General features: G+C 28.9%; 1 protein-coding gene across 1 annotated transcript; it reads right to left on the reverse strand.

The window, feature by feature from the left end:
- Positions 1-7,216: 7,216 nt before the first annotated feature.
- LOC111920095 (MYB-like transcription factor ODO1) lies at positions 7,217-8,481 on the reverse strand. The gene is made up of 5 exons (XM_023915678.1): positions 8,459-8,481; positions 8,268-8,345; positions 8,025-8,173; positions 7,575-7,937; positions 7,217-7,485 (listed from the first exon to the last, which is right to left on the reverse strand). The coding sequence occupies exons 1-5, from the start codon at positions 8,479-8,481 to the stop codon at positions 7,217-7,219; spliced, it is 882 nt and encodes a 293-aa protein (XP_023771446.1).
- Positions 8,482-9,936: the final 1,455 nt, after the last annotated feature.

Genomic DNA, 9,936 nt, shown 5'->3' on the forward strand with positions numbered 1-9,936 from the left:
AATAAGCTAGATGAAGGCTGAGAAGATGCCACATGGCAAAAAATTACTGTTTTATTAGAGTAGGATATATATATATATATATATATATATATATATATATATATATATATATATATATATATATATATATATATAGAGAGAGAGAGAGAGAGATGTAGGTAGGTTCAAATGTTTCTTGTAACTATTGTATACATGTATGGACCAATGAGAATTTAACAATAATTTAATCATTAATTAAATTAATAAGGGTAAATTAGTAATGTTACATATATGTATTAATTAATATCAAATTTAACCATTGATATCCCTATTTTGGGAGATCAATTTTTTACGTATTAAAACCCTAGACATGAACTCACGCTTCAAAAAAAATCGATATTTCTTCCTTGTTTTGTTCTTGATCTATTTCCGATCCATCTCCACCATCCGCCACCTTCCAAATCGTCTATGTTCTCATTATTGTGATTGCCGCCATACACCAACACCAAAATGGTCGTAAGGGGATTGCAACAAGGTTTTATCCTTCTTCTTCTTCGTTCTTGTATATTTTCGTTTATATAAAACTCTTTGAAATTCAAGAGTCGGAGGACCACTCTAATTGTAAGTAAAAGAGTTCAATTCCATTCTCAATTTTATTCAATAAGGTGTCGGCATTTTTGTTTTGTTTTTTTTTTTTAATTTCGTTTTGGAATATCAAAAGTAGCGATACTGTTCGTCCAAAGGGGATCCCGAAACCACATTTATTTATTTTTTGTTCGATGTGGAATCATACATGAAGGACAACAATTTTTTTTCTTCGTTGCTACTTTTAATCAATTCATAAAAAAAGATATTCCTTTTTTGGTTCATAATAATGAACAATAACTAAACACACAAAAGTCAAAAAAAAAATCTATCTCTTTACATATTGTTGTTGTTTTAGGTGAATGTTCTTTAAATTAATCTCACAAGTTTTCATGGTTTCATCATCCTACCTAATAAATGAAAATAATTTTGCCACATGTCACTCTCTCATTAACTTGGACACATGTCATTTTTTGGTATTTTTGAATAAATGTTTTTTCCATTTGTCATTTTCTTATTTTTTATCTTTTCTTAATTAACACATCATATTTACACCTTAAATAAAAATTACCTTAATTGAAAATAACCAATAAGTTATAATATTACTACTCATATAATATTTAATATGTTTCCTTTTAAATTCAAATTTTTAATTTTAAATTTCAAATCTAAAGTTTTAAATTTAAATAAATTTTTGTTTAAACTTTCATATTTAACTTTTTGTTTTATCGAACCCGTATAACATACGGGTCTCACACCTAGTATACTAATAAAAATAAACTATTTGTCAATATATTCTAAAGAATACTAACTTTTTTATGAAAATTAAATATACAAATAAAATGTATTTTATAAGAATATATTACGTTTTATAAAATGTATTATGTTAGCATACATTCGGTTAGAATTTTAGAATAAACTTGGTTAGTATTTTATGTATTATGTTAGAATGTATTCTCCTAAAATAAAATGTATATATTCTGCCAGAATGTTTCTTATGTATTCTGTCAAATTCTGTGTATTCTACCAGAATATATAAAAAGTGGATAGTTAATTGCAAGTAACATGTTTTTAATCATTATTAGTTTTTGTTGTATTTTTAATAGGAATGACTTGAAGACCTATTTGGAATAACTTGAAGAATGAATAAAGTTTGATCATACTCACAATTTCAGAATGTTGTTATTTTTTAAGAATTTTATTCATTTTTGTTGATATTCTTTTAGAATATGTAGAATTATATTAAAATGTATAAGGCTTTTAGTCTGTAAAAATATATATGAATTTGTATTTAAGTTCGGATGTATAAGAATATATTAGAATGTTGTTATTTTTCAACCTTGGATTCAAGAATTTTGTTATTCTTTAATAATATTCTAATAGAATAAAATTATGAAAGAACATCATTCTAGCAAAAAAATATTTTGATAGAATAAAATCGGTTATGTTTACAAATTACGTTAGAATTAAATTGAATTCATTAAAAAAATTCAGATTTTTAAAATTAAAAGAACTAATTATCCCTAAAAATCCGAAAATTTCCTTTTAAAAATATAGTTAATTGTCCAAAATAACATTTTGCTAAAATTTGTGTGATTATATGGTACATGTTATCCCATTGTAATATTATACACTCTCAAATCATATCCGTTGATTAATTACATCCGTTGGTTCAAATCTGTACATTCTGGCACACAATAGTTAGTAAAAACAAAATAACCTAAGTATATATATATATATATATATATGTGTGTGTGTGTGTGTGTGTGTGTGTACATATATATATATATATATATATATATATATATATATATATATATATATATGTTTAGGTTCGTTTGAGACCATGTTAATTTTGTGATCGACCATAAGACGCGTTCAAAAAATAATTTTTAAATGCAAAATAAAAGGAAAAATCCAAAAACTCTTTTTTTAATTATTATTTTCGTCATTTTCTTTACCTAAAAAATTGAAAAAAAATAAAAAAAATTACCGTTTTTTTTTTAAAAAAATACGTGAAATATTTTAATAGAATATTACACTGTAAATATTGTAATGTCATTTTTAGAATGTTAGAATATTATAGAAGATTTGTCAGATATGTAAAATAATCTAATATTCTACTAGAATATTTCATAAATATTTCAAAGAAATGGTAATTTTTATTATTATTTATTATTATATTTTATTTTTTTTGGATAAAAAAAAGTGACGAAAACAATATTTTAAAAAGTTTTTTCAAAAATTTTCAATTATTTTGCATTTTAAAAATGTTTTTTTTATCTAAAAATGAGTAGTTAGGATTACATTTCCTCATCTCACAAATTATAGTGGTTTCACAAGAACCTATATATATATATATATATATATATATATATATATATATATATATATAATGTTAGTTTGCATGCCCTTTGGTGTGTGTGTGTGTGTGTGTATATATATACACACACACACACACACCAAAGGGCATGCAAACTAACATTATGAAACTGTTGGTAAGGTTCATCTGAGCTAATTAAATAAGGGTGTAAGTCGTGCTTGGTACAACAACATATATGTAAGTCATGCTTGTTTATTTATATTTTCTTCTAACGAGATGAAAAGAAAGGTGAATATGGTTGAAGTACCAAACCTTCTTCGCAGAATTAAGGCTCGTGTAATCTCGATTAGTATGGGAGGAAATGTATAATGATTAAATGTGGATCGATTCTTTGATATGTTTTATCTATCTTTTTAAATTTATGGTAAAGAGAGTGGTCAAGACTACTCATAATACATAGATAATGACTTTTGGGAAATGAATGTAGATGCAATAAAGGTAATACATTATTCCAAGAAGTAATCATTTAGATGTATGGGTAAATGTTGATTGTTATGGGTTAGTTTAAGTACATGGTAAGGACATTTCCTTTATGATAGATGCCTGAGACGATGATAATTCACTAAGATAAGATGTTGATGGCTCGGTTAAGAAAGGATGTTGCCAATACTCCGTAGGACATTACCTATCGAGAGTATTAGTGCTCCAAATGGAAAGTAATGGTTGATAGTGATAGTAATTTAGTGAAATTGTTTTATGATACTCGACTGTGTATGATCATTTATATGGGATAATTAATGGGATGTGTGAACAATGGGTGTTATTTAGGAAAGTGACTTAGGAGGGTAACTACCTCTTATCCGTGTTCACATATTGGCAACTTTTTCTTTTTTGTATATAATAAAGCAACTAACTTGTTTTAACTGTTTAAATTACACAAATATTACCGGTTAATACATGTTTTAACTGGTAACTCAAAGGGAAATGACTTAGGAGGGTAACTACCTCTTATCTGTGTTCACATATTGGCAACTTCTTATTTTTTGTATATAAGAAAGCAATTAACTTGTTTTAACTGTGTAACATCCCAAAAATCATGACCAAAAATTTCGTTTTTAATTTAATACTAAAAGCATAATTGCCAAACCATTAATTTAATACTCCGGCATCGGGCTCGCCCAACATCAGGCCCCTCCTGGCATCAAGCCCCGCTTGGTATACAGATCTGTCTCTCTTAGGCTCCGCCTGTCTACGGGCCCCGCCCGCTAAACACATACAATCATATAACACGCTGACTCATAAAGAAACATACTCTACTATATCCTTGTCCTAAGAAACATACTCTGCTAATAATGAGATACATAACATCGTCCGTACTCAGCTAGTGATGAGATACGGGACCTCGCCCACACTCACATCCTTACTAGGTACATACCAGTATCACACAGACAACAAGTATAATCTAACATGCAAACATTCCTCGGGCACCCGCCCGACATCGGACCTTGGTCTGGAATAACATACTAGCATACAATGCCTAGGGCTAACCCCCGGGTCTTCCTACTCATAGACTACATGGGCTGGCATTGTGGCCTTAGACCCATTCACACAGTGAGGAGACTCACCTTGCACTGTTAAAGCCCTGGCTGGAATTAGCTGAGTACGGACGAAGTTCCGTATCTCATTATTAGCGGAATATGTTTCTTAGGATATGGATACAGTAGAGTATGTTTCTTTATGTTTTAGCATGTTATATGACTATATGTGTTTAATGGGCGGGGCCTAAGAGAGACAGATTTGTATACCGAGCGAGACTCGATGCCAGGCGGGGCCCGATGCCGGAGTATTAAATTAATGGTTTGACAATTATGCTTTTAGTATTAAATTAAAAACGAAATTTTTGGTCATGATTTTTGTGATGCTACACAGTTAAAACACGTTAGTTGCTTTCTTAGGTACAGAAAATAAGAAGTTGTCAATATATGAACACATATAAGAGGTAGTTACCCTCCTAAGTCATTTTCCCTTTGAGTTACCGGTTAAAACAGGTATTAGCCGGTAATATTGGTGTAATTTAAACAGTTAAAACAGGTTAGTTGCTTTATTATGTACAAAAAAGAAGAAGTTGCCAATATGTGAACACGGATAAAAGGTAGTTACCCTCGTAAGTCATTTTCCTATGTTATTTATTTAGCGATTATGAGAATCCAATATCAACACTTCGAGAAGATTGAATACAATGAATATCGTTATACTTACATTTATTCTATTTATAAGCGAGTGATATTTACTTTATGAAAACATTTTTTTTTTTGAGTTCCTTTTAGCGATATTGACGAAAAACAAAGAGAATAAATCAAATTTACATTCTATCTTGAGTTGGTTATATATTAATTTAAACAAGTTCGATGATAAGTAAGAGTAAATATATTAAATTATTATAAATTTAGTTATAAACAAACTAAAATTTTTATCATTTTATATTTAGGTTGGGATGCTTTTACTACTTTATCTTAAGCATAAAGGGAAGGAGATTTGTTCTTAAATCCTTCCAAAATTAAACTAAAAAAAAAAAAAGTAAATATTAGTATAACATATCTAAAATGGATACCTGTGGTACTAGATAAAGTAAAAAGTTCAATGTTACATATACTCGTCTCATTGTTACCGAGTAACTAACCTACTTCTTCACTTCCATCACGCAATTCATGTTGTTATGACCTATCTTATGTAGCAGCCAAAAGTTTTATATAAAGTTAGTAAACAGTGTTCCCATTATGATGCTATGGTAAGTACCAAAGCTTAATTAGTATAAAAAATCAATACACAATGAGTTTGTTTCTGGGAAGGGTATTTGGGATTGCTTACTTAAGGTGTTTATTAAACTAATGATGATTGGCATCGATAATGCACAGTTTTTAATGTTTGGATAGATTACAATTAAAAATGTGAATTGACTTAAAATTTGAGTTTTCAATAAGTTAGTGGTAACTAACTTGTCTAAAGTATTTATGATTTATTTAAACCAATTTAGCATATTAACCATATTATAACTATATGGTTGTGTATATATGGTTATTATTGGTCATTTTATATTTATAAGCATAAATTATCAAACACTAAAAAACAAATTATCAATTTATTATGTTTTGATACCGGAAAAATTAATCCAAACATTTTTCTAAAACCAATTGTTGAAACGGAAAAAGATAATAAAGATTTTTACAAATAAGCATAAGTTGTTTTAAATAAACAATCCCAAACAACCCTAGTTTTTATAGTTTCTTCAAGCTATTTCATTATTATTGAATGAAATCTTTGTTACGATTTGCAAGAGTGTAGTTTCGTTTGTTTTCTCGTTACAACACTTAATTAGTTAGGGTGCTACTATATGTACTCTAACTAATATAAAATGTCAAATCATAGGGATACACAATATTCTACTTATACGGAGGGTACGTATAGAATTTCCTTTTAATTATTCATCCTTAATTACAAATCAAACAATAATATAAACAAGTAAATTATTTAGAAGCTAAAATAAATATTGTTCATTTCAAATAAATTTAACGTCGATATATCATTTATAAACACTAAAAGATGAAGTTCTTTTAAACCTATAATTCTTAGTCTTATACTGTAACCGTAACATGAAAGAACTATTTAATATCTTTCATTTTGAATTGTATTAAATTAGAGCATCCACAATACATAGTTCAATGAGTGAGTTTAGTGAGGTGACATGTCTAATTGGCATTCAATGGATTAAACTTTACCATTGTGGGATGTCATGTTGTCATTCAATAGATATGGAGTTCAATGGCGATTAAACTCTTCAATGGAAAAAGGAAACAAATCACTAAAAGTATTGATCAAATCAACTTTGAAGAGTTCAATGCATTATAAGAATTTTTTGGTAGAGTTGTATAAAGAGGAAAATGATGATGTGTCAATCCATTAAAATCTAATGAATTGCCCTTAATGCAACTTTGACAAGACTTGATTTTTTTACTTTGCATATCATCTGTATTATTATAATATCTAGGCGATACTTATTATGATTCATAAGATTTAATAAATTGATATTGTTAAAAACTTAAATTGTATATGAAGTATTTGATCGATCATTACTTAGAAATTTTTTTATAATCAAATCAAATAGTTGTACTTTTTTATGAATGGTTAATATAAGACATTGTAGCAACAACAACAAACATATTAAATAACTAAAGCTTTATTTATTAAATGTTCAGATATGCATGAAAACATGGATCCCTATCTCCTTTAATTGGTAACCTCATACAAGGAGAACTGAAACATAATTCCCCATCACACAGAGCCGACCCCAAGAAAATCAATAAATGTTGGTGTTGGTGTTGAGGAAGCTGAATGTTGTGGCGGTGGTAGAGGTGGTGATGGTGGTTGTGGACCATAGACTTCGGTTGCCAGGTTGAGGTTCACATTCACTGATAGTGTTTGCTGCACATTTCCTGCTGACGCCATGTATGTCTTTCCATTCACCATGAGACCACCATTTTCAAATACCCTCCTGCAGATAGCACATTCCGCCACGAATGTCCTTTGTCCATAGTACTTCACTACGAAACCAAAAAACACATATATCAATATAGAAATATGTTGTATTACATATAAAAATATCAACATGAAATCATGAGTAATATCTTACATTCAGAATGCCAGTTGCATCTGCAAGCCATACATGTGAATGTGGAGTTCATGGAAACATCTTTCCCTGAACTAGATGCAGTTGTGCGTGAAAGAACGGAAGATCTTGCCGGATAAACCACATTGTTGTTAGTAAGAGGAAAAATAGCAGAGGTGGCGGCGGAAGGGACCAACTTCACTCTTCTCCGTTTTTTAGCCATCAAATAACGAAAATGGCTCTTAACAGAATCACTGGCTCTTCCTGTTAATTCGTATTCACACCTAGCGTCAGCCACCACTAAATCCATTTCCTCCTTTTTGCTGAATGGACTATCTTTTGAACCAGGGCTCAAATAATTCGCCCATCTAACTCTGCAAGCGTGGGCTGCATACGTTTCACAAGGAATAATGACTCTTTAATAGACTAACGTAATATATATTAAGAAATAAAAAAAAGATTAAGAAACTGTACTGGATCTTCCAGGGAGTTGTTTTGATATATCCCTCCACATTCTCCTCCCATGAGCTACAACATGGACAATAAGCTTAGCGTCCTCCAGTGGCCTCCAACGGCGTTTTATTAGGGAAGGTATTTGAACATTTACAATGACTCCTCTCATTCTGCAATGAAGAAGAAAAAACCGATCTTTCGTAATCCAGTTACATATCTAATTCATTTTATACAATTAATTTGATTTTGAAAGTTTTTAATTACTCGCTCGTTTCTTCTTGTGCCACCATCGTCGTCTCCATTAGATCTTGATGATGATCATCGGAAACATCTCGTTTAGCACTGTCATGAAAGACACATTAGAAGCAGCAATCTTTTTTATTTAATTAACCAGAAATGAGTGTAGCAATTCTGAAAGAAGTTAGGGTTTGATGAAATTTATGAAATCAAGTTACCTTTTGGAAGAGGAGGATGTCATGATAGCTCTTCAAGAGTAACTAGTTATCAGATGAATCTGTGTGGTTAATGGCCTTCTCTCGCCTACAATTTATAGAGCACAAGAACCTAATGAGAGAGAGAGAGAGAGAGAGATTTTTGACCTTTTGTAAGTAAATATCAATAACCTAAAAGTCAAAGGGGGAGAGTGGAAAACACGCATGATCACAACCGTTGGATGCAGTGAAATGGATAATCTTAACAATGAGTTGGTTGATTGGTGCCTTAGTGGTATATTTATGGAAGGAGAAAATTTAAGGTCGGAAAAACGATTTTTTGACCATATAGGTGTTTTTGAAAAACTTATTTAACCAATAAGCATACTTTTAAACATATTTACTATATAGGGTTAATTTGTTTTTAACTTTATTTTTTAAAATATGGCATGCTCTTTTTTTCTTTCACACGATGTGAACCAAAAAAATAAAGTCGTATTGATAAAGCACACAAAAACCTTCAGTGTAACTTATTTTTATTTTTTTTAGTATATATATTTTTTGGTTTTTTTCAGATTTTGCTTTTAATGCTTATTAATTATTTTTTACAAACATCATTATAATTAACAAATCTTATAAAAATCAAGAAACAATTTTTTAAATTTAAACAACTAATAAGCATTAAAAGCAATTAATAAGTATCATTATAACTAGAAAATATTCTTATAACTAACATCATTATAATGATGCTTGTAAAAAACAATTAATAAGCATTAAAAGCAAAAGCTGAAAAAAAAAAACCAAAAAAATATACCCCTTCGTCCTAAAATTATTGTCCTGACAAAAAAAAACATGCAGATTAATGAAGTATTAATTACCACTAACTTTATATAATAAAATGATAGTTTTGTCCTTACTTTGTATTTAATGTTCCATTAAATGCTTAGTTGGTTAAGTAATGAGGAGTATTTTGATAAAAATGTTATTTATTTTTAAAAATGGTCTATTATTTTGGTACAAACCAAAAACGAAAAATAAACTATAATTTTGAGACATACAAAGTATTAAAAAATAAACAATAAATTACAGTGAAAGTTTTTGTATGCTTTATCAATATGACTTTATTTTTTGGTTCACATCGGTATGAAAGAAAAAAAATGAGTATGCCACATTTTAAAAAATAAAGTAAATACTAAATAACCATATAGGATAAATATGTTTAAAAATATATCTATTTGGATAAATAAGTTTTTGAAAAGCACACATATAGTCAAAAACTCTCGGAAAAAACATCAAGGAAAATACTGCTATTTTTAGAATATGTAGTCGATATTACAAAATATATTTAAGTTTTAAAATATACTATCTATTTTCTATTATATAATGTACAAAATTTAGAATTATAAATTATTTACTGTTTGAATAAGAAAAAAAATTTCAATCGAACAATTTAGATTAGATTCTTCTATTCGGATATTCAGATTTTTGAATGGATTTTCAAT

The sequence above is a fragment of the Lactuca sativa genome, chromosome 2 (genome assembly GCF_002870075.4).
Source record: "Lactuca sativa cultivar Salinas chromosome 2, Lsat_Salinas_v11, whole genome shotgun sequence".
NCBI classification, from domain to species: Eukaryota; Viridiplantae; Streptophyta; class Magnoliopsida; order Asterales; family Asteraceae; genus Lactuca; species Lactuca sativa.